The 22,737-nt window shown below is 39.8% G+C and overlaps 3 protein-coding genes across 3 annotated transcripts; all 3 read right to left on the bottom strand.

The window, feature by feature from the left end:
- Window positions 1–984: 984 nt before the first annotated feature.
- On the bottom strand, window positions 985–3,092 carry LOC310959824 (uncharacterized protein; the record flags this gene model as incomplete). Its single annotated transcript, XM_083931281.1, has 3 exons — window positions 985–1,718; window positions 1,815–2,046; window positions 2,748–3,092. 3 exons carry the CDS (start codon window positions 3,090–3,092, stop codon window positions 985–987), a joined length of 1,311 nt encoding a protein of 436 aa, XP_083787407.1.
- A 2,447-nt stretch (window positions 3,093–5,539) lies between these two features.
- elob (elongin B) lies at window positions 5,540–12,004 on the bottom strand. The gene is made up of 4 exons (XM_083931748.1): window positions 11,991–12,004; window positions 8,506–8,640; window positions 8,154–8,262; window positions 5,540–6,985 (listed from the first exon to the last, which is right to left on the bottom strand). Exons 1-4 carry the CDS (start codon window positions 11,991–11,993, stop codon window positions 6,873–6,875), a joined length of 360 nt encoding a protein of 119 aa, XP_083787874.1. The 5' UTR covers window positions 11,994–12,004; the 3' UTR covers window positions 5,540–6,872.
- Window positions 12,005–14,559: 2,555 nt separating this feature from the next.
- On the bottom strand, window positions 14,560–22,639 carry LOC310959339 (uncharacterized protein). Its single transcript, XM_083930644.1, has 12 exons — window positions 22,502–22,639; window positions 21,231–21,432; window positions 21,106–21,138; window positions 20,736–20,851; window positions 19,291–19,408; window positions 19,091–19,123; window positions 18,954–18,986; window positions 18,626–18,859; window positions 16,752–16,855; window positions 15,446–15,611; window positions 15,297–15,352; window positions 14,560–15,027 (listed from the first exon to the last, which is right to left on the bottom strand). The coding sequence occupies exons 1-11, from the start codon at window positions 22,564–22,566 to the stop codon at window positions 15,308–15,310; spliced, it is 1,149 nt and encodes a 382-aa protein (XP_083786770.1). The 5' UTR covers window positions 22,567–22,639; the 3' UTR covers window positions 14,560–15,027; window positions 15,297–15,307.
- Between the last annotated feature and the right edge of the window lie 98 nt (window positions 22,640–22,737).

The following is a 22,737-nucleotide window of genomic DNA, read 5'->3' as shown; positions in this document are numbered from 1 at the left end:
TAGCTTGTACTGTTGTGTTAAAAATATACACTTTATCACAGTATGGACAATTTCACTGTGTAATATTTTCCAATAAACAGTCCTGCAATACATACTGCCTTAGTAAATGTTGAGAATATACGACGTAAGGGCTGGGCGATAATTCAATATTATCATTTATCATCTTTCAGTGGAATCGTATCGTGATGAAATCATTTATTGAGATATCATCGAAATTGACAACGAGCACATACTAACTACAATTTCTCAGAATATTTGATGTGAATTATTTTGAGTTCATATTTTTTGCGTTAAAGTTCTTGATAAAGTAATAGACTATTTATTGAATTACCAGAGAAAAATCTATGTTGTGAAATAGATTTTTATTGATATTAAATTACCTATATAAATTACATTTACCAGATCATCCAGTCCTATAATGGTATTAGAAACTATCTCTTTTTACTGTTGTATTGTGAAACTTTTACTAGATAAATTATGGTAATGTTTTATGTCACTGGCAGATTGGACGGTTAACGTGAGTTTATTTAATTACGAATTACTGGTTTCAAACTTTACTATATATTCAAACATTTGTGTATTGGCTAAAGGTTTTAATTGTATGATTAATATTAATTAATGCTTTATTATGACACAGGTTTTACATGAACTTCCACTTGGAAAATACACTGTCACTCATACATCTACAGTTATAGAGTGTATTTTGTGTTATTACATTTTTATTTTAAATACGTAAAATGTAAAACAGGGTGAAACTGTTCTGGAAAAATGTAGTTTTCTGTCAATATCATAATTTGTCATCTCTTATTCTGGTAAATCCCAGTGATAACTAACTGGATTACCAAGATTCACTGCGGTTAAATCCCACAGTGTAAAAACTTTAACAGCAAACATAGGTTTACTTGTACAGACAAACCCAGACTGCAGAGATTCTGGTAAAATAAAACTTTATATTACAAAACTGTTCATTTACAGTGAGGAACATCATGTGCTGCCAGATTCAGAGTTTTTAAACAACAGCTCTGAGACGGCGTCACGTCTGTGTACACCCTCGTCGTCATCATCTACCTCGCGCTCTTCCTCTTGGATTAGGACTTCCTCTTCCTCAACGTCTCCTCGCACCTCTTGTCCCATGTCCAAAAACACATTGTGCAGCACGCAGGCGGTCAGCACAACAGCTCTCGCTCGATCATAGTTTCCGATATCCAGATACCTGAGCCTTTGAAATCTGGCTCTCAGGTTGGCGACGGCCTGATCCAGGATGTGGAAATGTTCCTCCAGCGTCTTGTTGAAGAGCACCTCTCTCTGTCCGTGTCTTCCTGAGTATGGGGTCAAAATCTGACGCGTGAGCGGGTACCCGGCTCTGGCCACGAGGCAGGAGCCAGAGGGCAACAAGTCAGGGTGCTGCATGAGTTTGTCTCTCAGAGCGCTGCCTCTGTCCGCATCCGATCCATTACTGATTCTGCAGTGTAGGAACCGGCCCTCACGGTCGCATGTGAGCTCCAAGTTCAGCCAGGAGTCGGGATGGGCCTCCTTCTTCATCCTCTTCACCTCGGGCACGGTGCTCTCCACGTCGTGTTTCCCTATAGGCAGCCGGATAGGGATGCGGGTGTGTCCCAACACTCCCAGGACCCGGGGGACACCTTGCTGCTCCTCCTCCTCCTCCTCCTCCTCCTCTCCTCTGCAGAGTGGGAAAAGGGCGTCTGCAGCCTCTCTGCCTGGAGAATAAAGAGGAAATACTCCCGGCCTCATCATTCATTCTCAAATCACTGCCTACCTTTAACTAATAACGTCAAACTCTGAAGTCAACCCACCAACCGGCCACCGGATGTGCGTCTCTTCCAGCGCGTTGATGCGCTCGCAGAAAGAAAAGAAGATCCTGTGGATGTTTCCCTTCTCCAGGTGGAAGCGACGGGACACGGAGCGGTAGCTGACGCGCTCAGAGAGCAGAGTCAGGGACAGGAGGACGGTGTGGGACAGAGATAATCGAGCACGTCCCGCCATTCGAGCCCTGGATGTAGAGTTTTGAAGCAGGTCTGTGATGTGCTGACGGGAGAAAAACAAAAGAAGTTACAGCAGCCAGAATTAGTCTCACAGGTTTGACAGCGGAAAAATGGTGGTGCTCTCATATTTAGTTAAAAGACATTGGTTACTTTCATGGTTGGATAATTTATTCATGGTCAGCTAAAAAAAATTTACACATAGAACATGTTAAAATTTGGTGTGAAGAGGGACAAAGGTCAAAGTTTAATATTGTCAGGACAAGTTGATTAAATGTTCCTTATAAAGATTATCTTGGTCATTGGTTTCCATCAGTGGCAACCACTTATTAACATATATAAAAAAATAGGGACAGCAAAACATGCACCCCAAAATAAATATTTATTAGCTGTGTTATATGTAGTATTCATAGGAAAATCAAATGAAGTTGATTGTCTGTGGAAGCCACTTACAGAAAATATTTGTTTGGTTACTGTAACAAATCTGTTATTCTTTTATGTCACATTCTTATTATTAAGTTGGCGTAAAATTAAATATATATAAATAGATTTTAAGTTTTGGCTGCCAGAAGCTGATGCAAGCCTGGTTTGTAACCACTTTTGAAAGTTATATGAATAACTTTATGGCAAATATCACTCAAACACCACAGACAAAACACCTGAGAACACCCTACAAGAGTTTATGTGCACTGTGCATAGGTAAAAGTATGATCAACTGATTTGTGAACCTTATTATAAGACCGGTACCTTGACTGCAGCACCGTCCACAGTGTCCACCGGTTCTCGGGGCTCTGATGTCTCCTCCTCCGGGGGAGTAGTGCTGCTGCCGCTGGATGTTGTCGTCTGCAAAATCTGGGGCTGCAGACTAGCTTGACCCTGCTGTAAGTGTAGGTATATAGCAGCAGCAGCAGCAGGAGGAGGAGGAGGAAGAGGCTGAGCTTTGAGTTTAGCCACCAGCTCAGCCTCAAGGATCTCCTCCACCGCCTGGTCCAGACGCTGCTCCAGCTCGCCCGGGGAAAGCGGCTGCCACTCCCGCTCCACCATGTCCAGCACGGCTCTGCCCGCCGACAAAACGTGCTCACTGACGTCCATTTGTAGCGGCCTAATGTTCGCTTATTAGCCCGTGTTAAACTCTTAAACCCGGGGCCATCGTTTCTCCGTGTGTGGAGCCGGACAGTGAAGCTAACACACACACAAACACATACAGCATCAAATGCTAAGCTAGCCTGCGAGCTAACGTGCGCTGCGTTCAGGTGCTGTGGGAAATTTCGATACTTGTACAACTGACGTCAACGTTCGCAAAGTGGTGTTTCGAAAATTATTAACTCTTAATATTAATATTATTACCCTTAAAGATGTTAATATTAATGTTATTACCCTTAAAGATGTTATTTGCTACTATGTTAACCCAGAGGATAACAGTCTGAACACATGATGAACTGTGTTATTTTATACGCAAAAATCTTTATTTACAAACAAAAACTTGCTAAATCTGTACCAAAATTTTCTCCTTTTCCTCCTAGAACTGAGCTCTTTGCTTAAATCTGATCTTTTATTCATTTATTTTTATGTTAATTTGTCTGTTATTGTAGTCTTTGATTGATTTATTGTCACCAATGTGCTTTTTATTGTATTTTTGTACATTTAAATTGTTCAATAAAAAATATATATATATATATATGAATTAATAATAAGGAAAGTATTTATACAGCTGATATACTACATTTAACATTCTCTGTTCGTCTCTATGTGCCCTGTGATAGACTGGTGTCCTGTCCAGGGTGTACCCCGCCTCATGCCCGATGTCAGCTGGGCTCGGCTCCAGCCCCCCACGACCCCGACAGGGACAAGCGGTTGAAGATGAATGAATGAATGAATGAAGGAAATGTGATTATATAACCTACCTTTCACTTATTTGTTTTGTATTTATTTACCTTATATTTCTTTTTTACTTCCTTTTTTCTTATTGTGTATTTCAGTACTCTCTTTACTTATATTGTCATTCAAATGAAAAATGTATGCCATATATATATATATATATATATATATATATATATATATATATATATATATACACGGTATATACCGTATATATTATATATTACATTTTTGTGAGAATATGCAACTGCATTAAATAAAAAATATATTTGAAATTTGAACTTGTGTAGGTTTTTCTTTTTATCTATAAAAAAGTTTTTGGGTGTACATAATACTATTTTTTTTACTTCTTTTTCTTATTGTGTATTTAAGTACTCCCTCTAAAGTTAGGTCATAAGATTGTAATGTTCATTGAAATAAAAACATATATATATATATATATATATATATATATATATATATATATATATATATATATATATATATATATATTACGTTTGTGATAATATGCATATAAATATATATAAATAAATGAAAAAAATATATATTTAAAGTTTGAACTAGTATAGGTTTTTCTCTTAATTTATAAAAAGGTTTTTGGTTTTACTTAATACTATTAATACTACCATGTTACCTTTAATTGTTATGAAAGAATATTTTGTTTTTGTTACACGGAAGAATCCAAAAATGGAGAAAATCATTCACTCACCATGGAAGCATGCAAGAAGAACATTTTTCTTCAAGGTAACAGGTGATGAGTACTGGATATACAAATGATCATTGAGTGTGAAGTTTTCTTTTAAGCGTCAATATTTATATATATCGTAAATATAAAGAGTTTATAGAGTTTAGCGCTGAAACATCTCTCGTCATTTATAAAGAAAACAGGCCAAACATCATCTGGGTTCATCCCGTCAAATTTTTGCTTCTTCGTTTTGTATTATTATAAATTTCATATATTTTGGTTTTGGTCGGACAAAAAAATGCAATTTAAAAACCTCAACTTGGGTGAAGGGATATTGTGATGTGCATTCATCTTTATTTCATATTTTACCAAATAATTCATCTCATCTCATCTTCAGCCTCTTATCCGGGGTCGGGTCTCGGGAGCAGCAGCTTTAGCAGGGGACCCCAAACTTCCCTTTCCCGGGCCACATTAACCAGCTCTAAATGGGGGATCCTGAGGCGTTCCCAGGCCAGTGTGGAGATCTAATCTCTCCACCTGGTCCTGGGTCTTCCCCAAGGCCTCCTCCCAGCTGGACGTGCCTGGAACACCTCCCTAGGGAGGCGCCCAGGGTTCATCCTTACTAGATGATCCTGAACCACCTCAACTGGCTCCTTTCAACGCAAAGGAGCAGCCGCTCTACTCCGAGTTCCTCACGGATGGCTGAACTTCTCCCCCTCTCTCTAAGGGAGACTCCAGCCCCCTCCTGAGAAAACACATTTCAGACGCTTGAACCCGCGACCTCGTTCTGATAAAAATATAATCAAATTAGTCCTTCATATCTTTACTTGCCGACTTATCACACGTCTTTGCACATATTTCTGCCATTCTTTCTGCTTAGTTCTCTCGATATAAACAAATAAACACGAGCAGAACACAAAGCTGTTGTTATTGGTTTACCTTTGACTACATACAAAAACACCACAGTGCACAGGGCTGAAAAACAGTTGTTTTAATGTTAAATCAGTTACAAGTGCAACTTTGATCACGCTCCACTGTTTAACAGCCTCAATTTGCAAATGTTAATGTCAACAGTTTCGCTAAACACCTCCAGGTCAGAATACGCTTTCCTTTTGTAACTAATGGAGGAGTTTAGTTTTTTTGAATTGTAGTTTTCTAGATGGCAGACCCAGTGTTATACTTTAGTTTGATGTTTCGATGTGCAGAGGAGTTAAGTTTCTAATTCACCTTTAAAATTCAGGAAAACAATGTGTATCAAAGTATTACCGGGGGTATAAGACAACAAAAGTTGCGGCATAAACTAAACCTAAATGGGCAGTGATTCATCAGAACTCGTCACATGACAAATGGTTTACTAGAAACAATTTCGCCCTGCTGATTCAAGTGAAGAAGATCTCAACATCTCCAAGAAGTCATCGGCTACAATCAAACATTGGTGAGGAAGGTTGGTCCCCATCTTTGTTAGTAAGGTAAAAAATAATCAATAATGAATATTCATTAATTTTTGTTTGCTGTTTTCTCCGTCGAGCATTTCGTTTTCAACGCCAGCGTCACGTGTGTTGTAGAAACTGAGTCCATTCAGTCTCAGTAACTTCTGTGCGCAGCTACAGTAGGAAAACTACAACTACTGAAAGGTAAAGTACCAAGAAATGTTCGTCTTAACGCCAGATCTCCTGCCAACAAGTGAATCTATTGTTTATTTCAGATTCATATTGTTCAAAAGATGTCCAAACACAGATAGTAACTTAGAAATTCACAAACTCCTAGCTATTGTCCCAACACATATCCAGGCCAAAGACCAAAAAACATGTGAAATCCTAGTAATAGTTTAATAAAGAAACACACAAACATAAAAGCCTAAAAAAATGTCACACCTTATCAAACTCCCACGTTTAAGCCAGCAAAATAAAAAACACAAGTAAGGCAGCCATAGCCTTACCCCAAATAAAGACTAGAATTAATTAAATACGAGGTACAATTTCTTATGTTCAGCCGTTACCAAATCCCATGGATGACTGACAGTGTTGTGACAAGTCCGTCAGGTATCTCTGAAGGGTCTTGTGTGAATTTATCAATTTATCTAGCATGCGTTCACCGATTTCAGGACAAATGAACCACTTTGAAGCACCCCCCCTCACACTGACGAGGGAAATCCGTGTTTGTAATTGTTTGTGCCTCATCTGTCGTCGGCGAGGTAAAACTCGGCCGCGGAGGCATCGATTCCCCAAAAATTCAACCCCATCCCTCATCCCGTGCAGCCTCCCTCTGACCCCTCTGTGCGTCCCTCTCGTTTCCCTGCCCCCCCTCCCTCACTGTACAGCCTGCTCGTTGGCTGTGCTGCCTGAGTCCTGGGGCTTCATGACGTCAGGGAGCTCTGGGGGAGTGGAGAAAGGCTCAACCCTCAGCTGCTCGAATGAATCATCTGAGGAAACGACAAGAGAAAGTGACAGCAGTGAAAATAGAGGGAGAGAAGACACATAACAGAGTAAATCAGAGCAGAAAATCAGAGCTAGCACGGTTCAAAGCAACCTGCTCAGCTCAGGCCGGGTCCACAAGTAAACAAGTATTTTAAACGGAGCTGTGTCTTGGCAACTGTTCCATAAGCAAACTGAGTTTTAGGTCACATAAGAAAAATATCTTTTGGAAAAGATTTTCAGAAACTCGTTTTTCAGTATTGTCTTGTCGACAGGGAAAACAGCACTTTTGACTTGTAACTTCACAGTGTGCACCCGTATCTCCTACGTGAGGCGTCATAAACGTGACAACATTTCGTGCGGTGGCGAACATGGAACAGCACTTTTTACAAGTGCAGTTAGCCCTAGATGCTAGAATGTAGTTAATGAACGACGACAGGCATAATGTGCGGGCATCAAATCAAACACAGCAATAATTACTACTATAATTCATTCTACATGAAGAAGTGACTCGCCTCATAAGTAACAAGATATAACCGACCCAAACCCTGTCTTCCGCACTGTGCGGCCTTTAGAGCTACTTCCGGTTTAGCACGCCGGCTAACTTGAACGGAGATGAAATGATTTAATCGTGATGCTCTTCTAAAATGTTATCAAACCTTTTGGATTAAATACTCATTAACACAAATCATTTTGCGGGGGTTGTGACGTTCAAAAAAATGTAAATCCACTGAATGACAGAGGTCTTTTTTGCCACTTAAGACCATGGGAAAAGGTGTTTTTGGGCCCAATGGCACCCTGTGACAGGCACAGAAGTTTTAATTCCACCATTGGACGACACGTCACACTGGCTCCCAGCTCACTTCCTGGGGGCTTGCACAGTATGCTAGTTTTGTTCGGTGACTTGTTCTGCATCTACCATTTTCAGCAAAGTAGCCTTCAGGTAATAGCTTTTTTTTCAGGCTTCTGATTGGCCAACATGGCTTAAGGTTTATGGTTATAACGCCACCTCTTGGTTTGGCATGCTGTGGCCAGCACTTCAGTTATGTTTCTCCGTTTTCATTTGGACGGCCTCAGAGCGGCGAAAGAGCGGCTCAAAATAAAACAAGTGAGTGAACGGTGGACAGCGTTAAAAGAGGGTCTAATATCGGGCGGATTGAAGAGTGAACTACTCACCACTCAGACGAAAGGCTAATCCCACCGTGGCTGGCGCCTGAGGTCGGGCTGTTTGATTTGTAAAGCCACAGTTTCCAAGAGATTGACCGTCATTAAGCATCACGTCATCCTGGTGAAAAACATTTCATAAAGATTAAAGTAACGCAGAGCCAGCTGTCCATTCACTACATTTGACATTTTTCATGTTACACACTAGTGTTCATTTCAGAGATAATTGTTCAAGGAGTCTGAGGAGATTTAGGATGATGATGATAAATTAAACTGTAATTTAGAAATAACTGAATTTCCACATCGCAGAGAGACTCTCCGAACAGAGGAACATCTGATCTGAAAGCTGCTTCGTGTAATTTACCTTGTAAAGTCTCTGATCTTCAGGTGGTCTCTTTAAAATGCCTTCCACAATGCGTTTGAGCTCATAGACTGTGGTGGACTCTTTGGCATCTGTAAAGATGGTCGTCTTGTGACGTCGGATCATTAGAAACACATCCTGAAGTGAGATCAAGTGACACAGCACAAAGTGGAAATGAGACACCGATGACTTCTGAGAAAATTCACCTCTGAAAAGACTCGTCTACCCTGTAAAGGCTCTTTTCTCAAACAGGATGCTGTAAATATCTAGAGGCACATTTCAGACACAAGTCACGCTGCTTCTTTAATCAGGGTTCTTACAAAGTTAGAAACACAAGACTTGTGTTGGATATGCTGCATCTATAATAACACATTCTCTTCTATTTCAAACACACAAGCCCAATTACAGAATAAAGCTTATTTTGGTGAACAGACAATTCATAATCAAGTAGTACCTATTACAGGTCAAAAGAGTCTGTTGCCATTAGCAGATAGAGGCTTTATCATTTGATCCTTTACTGAGTACGAATACCCCCCTATGAAAATAATCCTCTACAAGTAAAAGCCCTGTATTCAAAACCTTACTTAAGGAAAAGTAAACATACCTATTTTTCAGTTAGATGTTCTCTGTTGGTGTTTTCCTGTTATATCTTATGTTTCTGGGTGGATATTTCTGTATGTATGTTACATATCAAAACTGTAGATGTTTATGGTTGTGCTCATTTTAACTCCTTCATATACTGTTGGGGAGTTTCATCTACAAGATCGTCACATTTGTAGTGTTGGTTTCCTGTGAGAACCACATATCTCTTTAATTTTCAGAAAGAAACAGCCCTGTTTTCTGCTTTGTGACGATGCATTTTCCAAGTGAGCCAGTGTTGTTTATTTAAAAATAAATTCCGCTGTCAGACAAAGTCGTGGAGTGCAACATTAGTCTCTGAATTATAGTTGAAGTGTAAAGTTGCATGAATTGTTTCATGATGTAAACATCTGCAGTTTGAACTCAAGCAAAGCCCTGACACAAAGTTTTTCATACGTTTGAAATCTTGTGATCATGCAGATGATTAATATGACACTTGGCACAAAGTCAACTCAAACTCTTAAATCCTGTTGTACATTTCCAAATGTTTATGGAATAACCCTTTGCAAAATGTGTAACTCAATTCACAAGTTCCAAAAATAAGGAAATAAAAGGTGATGAACAGCAAAGAAGCAAACCTGTGACATGTAATATTTGTTTATGTATTTTCAATGTAAGGAAATGTATTTGTTTTCTGTCTCTGATTCTTTTCTTTTGACTGATTGAGTTAGTCGAGTTAAATGATGTAAGAAGAGTAGGTTTAATAAGCTGTAACTTCTGCCTACAACTTTTTCAGTCTACATGACATCTTGCTAACTGGATGTTATTATTTTTGTTTAATTTGAGGCTTGTTATTTTTGGCTGCAATATAAGAATGAAATGAAAATGTAGGTCCAGTTTCAGTGATGACCACTGCCGTCAACAGTCAAAGCAAATTAGCAGATTGCTTCTTCAAGCTCAGGTCTTTACACTGGCTCCCTGTCTGCCAAATAATTGATTGCAAAATACTTCTGTTAGTTTGCAAAGCACTGAATGGTTTAGGACCAAAATAAAGATCTTCTGCTCAGCTACGAACCACCCAGACCTCTCAGATCCTCTGGGACAGGTCTGCTCTGTGTCCCCAGAGTCAGGACTAAACACGGGACAGGTCTGCTCTGTGTCCCCGGAGTCAGGACTAAACATGGGACAGGTCTGCTCTGTGTCCCCAGAGTCAGGACTAAACATGGGACAGGTCTGCTCTTTGTCCCCGGAGTCAGGACTGAACATGGGACAGGTCTGCTCTGTGTCCCCAGAGTCAGGACTAAACATGGGACAGGTCTGCTCTGTGTCCCCAGAGTCAGGACTAAACATGGGACAGGTCTGCTCTTTGTCCCCAGAGTCAGGACTAAACATGGGACAGGTCTGCTCCGTGTCCCCAGAGTCAGGACTAAACATGGGACAGGTCTGCTCTGTGTCCCCAGAGTCAGGACTAAACATGGGACAGGTCTGCTCTGTGTCCCCAGAGTCAGGACTAAACATGGGACAGGTCTGCTCTGTGTCCGCAGAGTCAGGACTAAACATGGGACAGGTCTGCTCTGTGTCCCCAGAGTCAGGATTAAACATGGGACAGGTCTGCTCTGTGTCCCCAGAGTCAGGACTAAACATGGGACAGGTCTGCTCTGTGTCCCCAGAGTCAGGATTAAACATGGGACAGGTCGGCTCTGAGTCCCCAGAGTCAGGACTAAACATGGGACAGGTCTGCTCTGTGTCCCCAGAGTCAGGACTAAACATGGGACAGGTCTGCTCTGTGTCCCAGAGTCAGGACTAAACATGGGACAGGTCTGCTCTGTGTCCCCAGAGTCAGGACTAAACATGGGACAGGTCTGCTCTGTGTCCCCAGAGTCAGAACTAAACATGGAGAGGCAGAGTTCCGTTTTTAAGCTCTACAAATCTGGAACAAACTTCTAGAAAATTGCAGGTCTGCTGCAACTCTGAGTTCTTTTAAATCAAAACTGGGGACTTTCCCATTTGCCGCTGCCTTCCAGTAAACAAAATAATGTATAAAACTGCCTGTACTGCACTGTAACTTCCATTACATGTCTTGAAATGATACCTAATTGACAATTAAAGCTTCCTATGATCTTTAACTTACACTTTACTTAAAATTCTACTTGAATGTCTTTTTATAGATGCCATTTTATATGAGTTTCTTTCCAATGCGTGTAATGTTTTATGTAAAGCACTTTGAATTACCTTGTTGTTGAATTATGCTATACAAATAAACTTGCCCTGCCTTGTTTATGTACTTCAACTGCCTGACTGCTAGCCAGGTTTTAACCCAGCAGTAGCGGTTATTGAAGCTGTTTTTGCTGATGACAGTAGTTTGGTCAATTAGTTGATAATCGTGTTGAGTGTATACAAGTATGAAAAAGCAGCTCTACTCCATAATAAAGCCGCAGCAGTTTGCTCTGAGGCGTGAAAGGACACACGGTGCGGCAGCTGCTGGATAGCGTCAAACGAGCTAATTAGCTTAGCTGCTGCTACTACACCAATGGTTAGCTGGAGAAGCTTTCATTATAATTGTTGTTTGAGCTGTCACTTATCCAAAACAATGTAAATGTATAAGTCTTCTCATTGGGCCCTTTACCCGCTAACGCTGATATCGCTTTCTGTCGTTATAGAGCTAAATATAGCTAGCCTTGAGCTAACTGTGTTGACGTTAAGCGACGTAAGGAAGCTAACCCAATGTTAGCATACGTTAGCTAAACAAAGAGCTTTTGTGTGCTCGCTTTTTGTGACAAGTTTGATTAATTCCTCTAACTGACAGCACACATTTAACCACTGAGAGGATGACTCGGTGGTTAGTTAAAGTAAGGGTTGGTTAAGTTAACAGGTCGTTATGTTTGGAGCAGTGTGTTTTCCTCACTCACCATTTCTTGCGGTTTGTTGCACACAGAAAAAAAAAAACGCCTCCACTGCACAGCGACAACTGTGACGTCACGCGGCGTCACAACTGCATTTCCGGACTCAACCAGCAGGTGTCAGTGCTGGAGAGCAGAGCTTTTTTTATTATTGCACATTTTAAAAGGCTCACGTCATATTCAAGATAATACAAAATGAGAATCAATAAATTACTATACAAAATACATTAAAAAATATAGATTAAATACTAAAATTTAAAGGTTGAATACGGAGAATGAGCAGAACACCGCCATCTGGTGTCTCAAGATCGTAGTCGCAACAACAAAAAATAACTCCAGCAGTCGGGTTGCCAGGTTGGTCAGGATATTAGAGTCTGTTTGAGCCTGTTTGAACTCACTCCCTCAGAAAAATGGCTCCATAAAAACAAGTATCGCAGAGGAGTTTGACTGACAGTTAGCGTTAGCCATGTAAACATGAAAGTTAGCTTACTGATCAAGGAGAAACGTAGCCATTTCGGCGTGCGTTTTAATGCCGTTGAACTCCTTTATCTCAGTCCATGGTGTGAATGCTTTGTCTATATTGACTCAGCTGCTGGGACAAATAAGCAGCTGCAGGATTGGCAAACTCTCACCCAGTCACCCAGTGCCAGCCTACAGTAGCTGCACCCAACAAAAGACAATCTGGCAACCTGCAACACCCAACGCTATTGGCTGCTACAATGGAAACAGAACGTGACAGAAAGTCATTGTCAAACCCGTCACAAATATAATTTAAAATATTTATTCAGCCTGAATATATTTTTTTATGGAAAACCAATACTTTCATTCTGTACCTCTTAAAACGCCCCATGGGTGTATTATTTAAAAAAATATAGCTTTTAATAAAGATTCTAAATATTCATCTCATTTATAAATACATAAAAAATAGGAACAACAACATTTGTGTACAAAGTATTTTGCCAAAAATAATGAGATTCGACTTTTTTGTCCTCCCGAATAATATGATCATAAAAAGCATCCCAAAATGTCTGAGTTTATCTACAAGAAAACCATCTTAAAGGTGCATTACTGCCACCTACTGGGCTGGAGTGTGGGGATTCAGTATATTAATACTTGAGGGGGAATTTACAAGCTTCACAGTAGTATATAAAATAATTTATATATATATATATATATATATATATATATATATATATATAATATATATATCAATAAACAAACATCGGCTCCAGCTTTACCAGCTGCAACATTAACATGATGCACATATTAATCAATAATTATAATCCAGTAATGTAATAAACATTATTCTGAAATTGGCCATACTGCATAAATGACTACTTTTACTTTTGGGATTTTAAGTAAAGTTTGAAGCTTTTGCACTTTAACTTTTTGAATGAAGGACTTTTATATTTACTTTGGTATTGCTACTTATCTGAGTTCTTCTCCCCCCACATCTGTATATACGGCTATATGTTTAATTATTATCGTCAACTCTGGAACAAAACATGCACATCTTGTTTTGTCATTATCAGGGTTTTTAGATAAGTAAATAGATGTGCATGGCTTTTACCTCTCGCGTAAAATAGTGTTCACAAGAACAAATTGAAACCCACCCTGTCATGATGACAATAAAATCATTTGTTTTGTTTATAAAGTATCACTGTTCTCATGGCGCTACCGAGCTTCATCATCATGTCTTTAACAGTATTTTCTTCTATGTGGGAGGACTTCACTTCCTCCTCTCAGCCTGATAACAGCTGTCAGCGCAGTGAGGGGAACAGCTGAACTGACAGATCAGGGTTTGTTTTCCAGTTATGTTTATACGTTGTGGCTGGGTTGGCTGGTCACTACTGATACATAAAGAGGTAAAGAAATCAAAAAACATACACACAGACACATTTGTCAAACCGTTTCTGACTTTAAAATATACCCAAACTTTCCATTTAAAAGGTGCATTTTAGAAAGCGTGACCTTTGAAACATTCTCCTTAAACCCAGCTGGTGACATTTTTACAAAAGCTTCCTACTAAAGTTTATTTTTTACCCAAACACTGAAATAATGTGAAAACAAAGACACACGCATAGAAGATGTGATTATGTTGCAGATGCGCTCCGTATGTTCATGTTAACACGTTGAAAACAAGTCGTAGTGCTGACAGATTATTGTGTCATTTCAATTCTTATTTAAAGCAAGTTTATTTACATGTTGTGCATTTTATACACATTAAACAACAACCAATCAGGCACCGCAGTCTTGAATTTCAACTCAAATGTTTGGACTACAGTTGTCTGGCATCAGAAACAGGAGGCCGACTTACCAAATGCAAAACAAATCCTGATGAACAGGACACAACATAACGTTGTATCTACTAGACTCGTATGACCTTTCTTAACCTTTGGAGTGTAACAGACGTGTTTAGTTTAAGATCATGACTTCCACTCTGGTACCAAATACGCTCTACGTTTTAAAATAAATGAAATATAATGCTACATACAAAAATATGATACATACCTACAGACAAAAAATGGGTCAAAGCCAAAATAGACTTTGTTTTGAACAGAATAAAAGGGCCCCACACGGTCTTAAACATCAAATTCAAGGATTATTCCAAGGATTTTCCAGGCCCAGCTCCCTCAAATTCAAGTAGCCAAGTCGGAAACAGTGGGAGACACATGCAGACAGCAGATTGCAGCCTATTTACGGATGTTAATTAACAATAAATACCAAATTAATTTGGATTCAAGCCCTTTCAATGACACGTGTATTTATTAGGCCTTGACTTTCCCCCTTGAAATTGACAAACTTTCAAGAACCGATGGCGACTATGAGATGCAAATGACATGGAGACACTGGGACAGAGCAGGATGTAGAAATCTGCAGGTACTATCCGCGCCTGTCCAGTCGACAAAGTCCCCGGCCTGGTCCAACTATCGGTTACCCCGCCCCCCCTGTGGCCATGAACTACGGCAGGATTCCAGCACTTTTTCCATGACGATCCTGGCGCTTGACTGGAAAAATACTCTTCTTCCTCGGTTTGGAAAAACACCTTAAAGAAAAAAAAGATATTCCACAAAACTGTCGATCATATTCTGACCATTTCATTTATTTCTTTTTCAGTCAAACATGTAAAGAAACAGAAAAATAAAACGCGAAATGAAATAAAATGAATGATAAACCTATACACAAACAAACTATATAAAAACATTTCTCATAAACAAAACAAATGAAATCGTACATGTTCGAAAAGGAGTAGGAGGATGCGTATACTTACACGCACCATATATTAAAAGGGGCCCAAAAATAAATCCAACTCACCAAATAAGCTTCTATCTAACCACGAAAGCACTCTCTCGGATCTTGGAGTAAGCGTACTGTGGAGCAGAGAGGCGAGAACACAAGAGTCATTTACAGTAAATATAAAAAAGCAAAGGCTCATTAAAAGTCAAATGTTCAAAAACACTTACGTTCAGTCCTCTGGGGGAATGGACGGGCTCCAGTCGCTTACAGCAGAGCAACGAAAAAGGCCTCTCCTTAGTCTTTGAGTGCTCTTTGAAACACAGACTGAAAACCTGGGCGGGCAGGTAGACGTCCCAGTCAGCGGCGTGCTCCTCTATGAGATCATTTACCATCCTGTTTGGGACGTACACAACATGTTTAGTTACAGGAGTGTCTTTTAACTAATACATCATGACAGATATTGTTTTGTATTACAAGTTATGTTTAAATTTCAAAATGAGGCATTATCGTACGGAAAATGTGATAATTTCCACACGTTTCCGGAACTGAAATGTGAACGTTGGATAAAGCAAGGTTCAAAATTCTTGTTTAATTTTGTTGACACATTAGAGTCAAAGGTTTTTACCACCACAGCAACTTCCTGGCTGATCCAATCAGGAAGTGCCTGAACTGCAGTTCTCAGAGTGTCCACTAGGGGCAGGTTTGAAAAAAGAGCAGTTTCTCATTGACCCCCATGTTAAACAGGCCGTTTACACAGCATCATTAAACCTGTTTAAGACCTGGGACAAAAAGCATTCTAGTCTGGATGTTTAGGTCATATCTCGATCACAACACTGAGGGGGGTGAATTTTTTTGTACCAGGCTATTTTTTTTATTTTATTGGAGGTTAAAGTTTATGAATAATTAGGGGCCCGGCCTCTTAAATGACAGCTAGCCACTGGCCCTCACTTCTCCTCGGAGGGAAACATCAGCCAGATGGATGTATCTCCCTCCCCCCCAAGCGTCACATACATGCCCTTTTTTGGGAAGAGGAAATGAGGCGGAGTCAAAGTCTGACAAGATGGACACTCCCGTAGGTAAGTACGATTGGACCAAGTTGAGAGAACGGGCCTTGACGGAGAGGCTACGTCCATTTTTTTGTTTTTACAGTGTATGGTTTTTACAGAGATTGTCACTCCACAAATCAGAAAATTATGTCAAAAGCCATAAAAACCACCATGTGTTTAGAAATAATTGTTGTACAATTCGGGTTGTGAATGATGTATGAACAAAGCCCTCTGTAAAAACCTTCAGAGTACAGATAGGAATGAAACTTCTGAGATGATATGTTTAAAAATATAAATGAGGAATTATTAAATATTAACTTTTGAGGAATTTAGGAGAAACCTATACACGCACACAGACAACAGTGTAGTAAAACAAACACCTAAATGTGTCTTTGTTTATTTCCCACTAGTCTGAAAAAAGACATGTTACAATGGGCAAAATAAATATCGTCTGTAATGTTGTCAAAAAGCACTGTAAAGTACAGACCTGTCAATCAGCTGCTGTGTGATCAAATCCATGCTGCCGGTCTGCTGATGATGGACGACGAGAGCGACGGTGACCTTCAGCTGTTCTTTCAGTTCTCTGTTGATCTAAAATAAGGATAAATTCACACGGTATATCTATGTGAGACACTGGCTGATACATAATATTACACCAATACTTTCAAACTAAACGTGTGGTGAGCTAGAGTCCCACCCCGACTCAAGCATCTCTCACTCAGTGGAATTTCTCACAGCAAGTTTCTTTCTTCAGTCTTCCTGAAAAACTGAAACTTTGGTGTCTACTATTATACTGGATAGTCAAATAAAGGGTAAATGGACTTGTACTTTTATAACGCCTTTCTAGTCTCCTGACTACTCAAGGCTTTCACAGTGTTTGTCACATTCACCCATTCACACAGACATTCACACTGATGGCAGTGGACATCTTCAGACCATCTAATCTAATCATTCACACCACATTCACACAGCCATGCGCAGCACAAGGAGCAATTCAGGGTTCAGTGTCTTGCCCAAGGACACTTCAACATGTGGACTGGGGGAGGTGGGGATCGAATCACCGATCTCTCGAATGGAGGACGACCCACTCTACCACTGAGCCACAGTCGAAATATAAACGTATTTTGCAGAACCTTTGTGTGTGTTATAAATACTGTGCATGGACAATATCTACTATAACCATTAAGGGCGCTTTCACACCTGATCCGTTCGTCCGTTTCTAGTCCACTTCCCTAGTGTGCACCAGATGCGAAAATGAATACTTTTTTTTACAGCTGGTCTGCCTCGCTTTCACATCTGCGTAATCATTTGATCTGGTCCGAATCAGTTGATCATGTGCTGACGTAAACCAAAGTGTAGCCGCACTTCGGCTCAATAAAGAATTGGGACAAAAAAGGGGAAAAAGCACTGCATTTATTGGTCAGATGTTTCGGACGGGAGCAATAACGTAGATCCTGAACTGCTCTCTGATTGATCAAAATGCTGAGAATGTATCAGAGTTACAGCAGACAACGCAACCACCACAAGTAATGTCACAATGAAGAGACACCTGTGGGGCTTGATTTTGGTGTTGGTCCTCGGTTGTTACAATACTACTTCAGGTTTGTCCGCAGTGACTCATGCTGGCGTGTTGTTGTTGTGGTGACAGGTGAGGTACTTAACCATTAAGTGAATCACGGAGCTGCCTACAGGAGCTGGGTTGGTCCAAAAATGTGTTGTGCTTTCTGCAATTAGTGATGACCCAAGTTCGATCAGGCTCTCACCAAAAACAAAAAACACACCAGAATTCGTTTGGAAGCGGAAAAAAGCGGGCAGAGACCACCTCTTCTACCGGGTCTCGGTCCGCAATTTTGGTCCACTTCTGGTGTGCACCTGAGTATGATCGCTGCATTACCACCTGCACGAACGAACCCTAGCAAATGAGGAAACGCGGTCAACTTTGATTCAACCGAACTAAATAAGGCTGGTGGGAAAGCGCCCTAAAGCTGCAGTAGGTAAAAAAAAAAAAGGTTTTGAATTAGAGTAAGACCTCTTCCTGCACCTAACCCCTCTCTGTCCTGAGCCAATAGGAACTCTCTAATCTCTCTGAAATGACCTGTGATTGGTCAAAGTCTCCCGTCCCAGGCTAGATTTTCTAAAGCCTGAAATCAGAGCCAAGAGCAGCTGCAGAAGTCTAGTTTTCCCTCCAAACACTTGAATTACAATATGATGAAAGATTATGGTGGTCAAAATAAACTGCCTACAACAGGTTTAAATCTGGATTTAATTGAACTTTTGACAGACTTTGGCTTATAAAGAGGCATCATTGTTTGTTTAGTTTTCAAGAATTTTTAAATTCAGCTCAATGAATACAGCACTCACTTTGTGGACGATGTCATGAGGCAGTCTGGACAGGATTCTGAGCGGATATCCAAAGTGGGCTATGACGTCCGCAATGTTCTTCGCCACGTCTGGAGGGAGGCAAGACCGCATGGGCACAGCTTCCACCCACTTGGAGTAGTAGTCGGTCACAGTCAAGATGTATTTGTGTCCGTTCAGGGTTTGAGGCAGCGGCCCTCTGACGTCCAGGCCGAGCCACTGCCACGGCTCTTTCACCTGTCGTCACAACATGCAGAAACACAACGTGATGGCTGTAAGAATCACAGTCATTTTAGTTTGTATTTAATGTTGAAATGATGTTGTAACTGACCTCGATCACCTTCTCAGGATCTACGCAGTCTGTCTGTGAACATTACAGACAAGCATGTGATTAAAACACTTCGTAACACAGAAATCAAGAGTATAAAAGACTTAATATTGTAGTTATAAAACATGACGAGTACTTACGCTCAGATTATCATCTGGAGCCCACTGAATATCCTGTTGGTGTGTGTGAATACACATAAACACATTAAAATAACCTGCAACAACAAAGGTAAACATCTGACAACAAAAGACTTTAGATGTGCCGGATGTCAAGTCTTAAAATAAACAAAAACACTGATTAGTTATGATACTGACGCTATATAATATACAGTAACACGTACCCGTGGTGCACAGTAATCTCCATGGAAGAAATGTGGAAATGAATCTATCTTCATCAGCCCTTCATCGATTATAATTCTCCATTTGTCATTTGACTGTTTTGGGTTTTTGAACTGAACTCTGAACAGAAAACCAGAAAATGTCGACACATTAAAGAGCTAACAATACAAAGGGAATAGATACCATTAAGGGCGCAATCACACTGTCCATCCGTACAGTGCCCCGTGCTTTAGGGTACTAGTCCCCCTAAATCAAACTAAAAGTTACTTGCTCACAGTTTCTCATGCAGACAATCACTGAAGTGCATGAATTTATTCAATATCATTAAACCCTCTTACACACTTAGCATCGGTGTTTTTTTTACTCTACCAGCACCGACAGCGACAAGGATCATCAACTAAAGATCTTTGACCTGCAGGAATCTCAGATGTGTGTGTCTGCTCTTCAAACTGGAGCACTTGCTTTGATATCTAATATCGCCACGGATGAGTTTGAAGTTGAAAACCCAGTGTTTTTCGGAAACCGACGTTCAAAGGTGCGCTGGTTTCCTACACCAAAGGCTGTGTCAACGCAGCCGGAAGTAGTGGCTTCTCATTCAGTCAGAAGCTTCGCGGGTCCCGGGGCAGCAGGGTCTGTCTGCAGCCGCACATACATTTATTGTCCATTTGCCTTTGTTTTAATGTGTTGCTTTTTTTTATTATTATTATTATTGTAAAGCAATTTGAGCTACATATTTTGTATGAAAAGTGCTCTATAAATAAAGTTTATTCTTTTATCAATTATTATTATTATTATTATTATAAAGCAAAGTTTAGAAGTAGAAGTCTATATGTTTTAAACATTAACAACTGTTAAAGATATATTTTTATATCATATAATATTCCAGTATAGGCTTTATACGTCACGAGTGACTGTAGAATCACAGACTGAAAGTGACAATTTATGTATTCACATCCACACATAACTTGTCAGCGTGGTTGTTAGGAGAGCTTTCTGATTGGCTGTTCAACTTAACGAATCAGTACATGAGGAGGGTGAGCAAAGTTATACCTGGGCCTCGCGAGAATGCTTCCTGCTGCCTGCTGCCTATACGTCATCACGCCGCAACACGTCACACGCATTGATGACGTCATGGCGATGCGTGGCTTTGTTTACAAATCTTTCCATAGACCTCGGAGTTTTTGTGCGTCTTGTCGACTGTTTTTGAACATTTTCATCCGACCAAATCTGCAGTAAACACTCCACCTCCGCATCACACCAACGTGAACCTTTCGCCGCCATTGTTTTAAATGTCCGCGCATGGTCTGTCCTTCTTTTTTCTATGTCCCAACAGACGATAAAATGATGTCAGAAGGCGCGGTACGGTTGCACTCACACTGGTCAAACGAGCTAGACTTTAGCCTGAGTGCGCCCTCAGTGAAAAACCTCTGTGTCTGTAGTAACATACCCAGCAGGCTCTTCTGTCTGGCTGGGCTCTTTGTTCTGGACTCTTCTCTTCGACGTGGAAGGAGTAGTTGTTGGAGACGGAGCTGGTTCCGTCTGTGAGGCTTTAACAGCCGGGGGCTGGGTTCGCAATTCAGAGAAACAACACACACAGTGTTCAGAACTTTGTACTGATAGTGCTTGGACGCACATTATATACTGACTCCAGGAACTTTATATTCTGACTTTTTAACCCCAATCCAAGAAAGCTCCATCTGAGCAAACATGTTTTATACGTTTACAGAAAATGGACCTGCCAGCTTGCTAAAATGATCACAAATGACAAATCAATGACAGAATTTTAACAGTTGAATGTCAATATTACATGCTCTCACCTTGTGCGTCTTACTTCTTGGGTTCCTGGAAGCCTAAATCAGAGGGACAGTGACAATAACTGCACATGAAATCTCTTTTTTGTTCTAAAACTAAATTTTAAAACCGAATATAACTACATACAAACCTTTCTTTTCTGTGCATCGCCTGGGGGTGAAAATATGGTGGGAACGGCATCATCTCGAAGCGTCACACATTTGCCCGTCCTGTCGATGTATTGTTCCTCGAAATGATTGATGCATAGCACAGAGAAGCGAGACGGCGTCCAGTCCTTCCACTTCATGTTGATGAGCCATTTCTTAAGTTTTCGGGGACTGTACAGAGGAAACCTGCAGCAGCACACGACTCATTAAAACAGTCCTGATGTGTGAAGGAAATACAACGCTGAACTCGAAAAACCTGTGTCTTTTTCTAAAACACTGTTATATCTGGTTCCCTCAGGTCATCTGGTTTATGATCCACAACTCAATATGTGTAATTAATATCCGTTAAATGTGATACATCCACCTCTCATTCATTGTATGTAGTGGTTCGATGTAAAAATTGGTATGAAACTCATTCTGTTTCATTGGTTTACTGTTCTCTGAAAATGAGAAAAGCAGCAATGTGAGAAGCTCAAACTTATGGAGGACTAAACATGATAAAAGCTTCAAAAAATAAATGAATAGATGCATAAATAAATATATAAATAAATAAATACATGCTGAACTAAATGAATAAATAAATGCATAAACAAACGCAGAATTAATTAAATACATAAATAAAAGCCAAAATAAATATATAAATGCATAAATAAATAAATACATGCTGAAAAAAATTAAACGCATGAATAAACACATAAATTAACAAATAAATACATACATAAATAAATGCTTAAATAAATGAATGAATAAATAAATGGGACCTCCTGCCTCATTAACATATGGACACAGACATACATAGATGAATAAATGTAGGTGAACAAAAATGTAGAAATAAATATTATGCATTTATTCATTCTTTTATTTATTCGTACATTTATGCATTTCAGCATTTATGTATTATTGTATTTATTTATTTAGACATTAATTTATTCATGCATTTATATGTGTATTCATGCATTATTTATTTGTTCTTTTACGTATTCATACATTTTTGCTGTACGTTTGGCTTTTTTTTTTTTTTTTTTTGACTATAATCAAAACAGTTGCCTGAATAAAGTAAAGTTCATCCTGTTTCCTTCCCTTAAATTAAATGATTAGTTAAAACATTTAACTTTAGGACGAGCTGGAAAAACTTCTACAAAAAAGCACTGAAGCTAAAACGATGCTAACTAATGTTTATGATAGTTAGCCGAGTTAGCTTCACTAATCTGCCAGATATTCTTTGTTTTACGAGTCACAAATGTTAAATACTCACTTAAAATACTTCACATCGGACTCGCTGGAGCTTTCGCAGTTGTAGGCACATGTATATCTTCCCATTTTGTACGAAAATACGTGAAATTTGCGACCAAACTACCTGATTTTGTTGCCAAGAGAGTTGTTAGCAAAGACACAACGGCAACATCCGGCCAGAAGTTTCAAAATAATAATCAATCCATTTTTTTAAAAAACGTTTGGAAAACACATAAAATAATATAATATTTTTTAAGC

This window comes from Echiichthys vipera (genome assembly GCF_963691815.1).
Source record: "Echiichthys vipera genome assembly, chromosome: 17".
NCBI lineage: Eukaryota > Metazoa > Chordata > Actinopteri > Perciformes > Trachinidae > Echiichthys > Echiichthys vipera.
This window is presented reverse-complemented; position numbering and strand designations above follow the sequence as displayed.

Coding starts and splice junctions, on each gene's coding strand:
- elob (XM_083931748.1), bottom strand. Junction 8,263..8,505: donor AAGATCAGAGACTTTACAAG/GTAAATTACACG, acceptor GTTTTTCACCAG/GATGACGTGATGCTTAATGA. Junction 6,986..8,153: donor ATTAGCCTTTCGTCTGAGTG/GTGAGTAGTTCA, acceptor TCGTTTCCTCAG/ATGATTCATTCGAGCAGCTG.
- LOC310959339 (XM_083930644.1), bottom strand. CDS start 22,566: ATGGGAAGATATACATGTGCCTACAACTGCGAAAGCTCCAGCGAGTCC. Junction 21,433..22,501: donor TCCGATGTGAAGTATTTTAA/GTGAGTATTTAA, acceptor GTGCTGCTGCAG/GTTTCCTCTGTACAGTCCCC. Junction 18,987..19,090: donor CTCCAGATGATAATCTGAGC/GTAAGTACTCGT, acceptor TAATGTTCACAG/ACAGACTGCGTAGATCCTGA.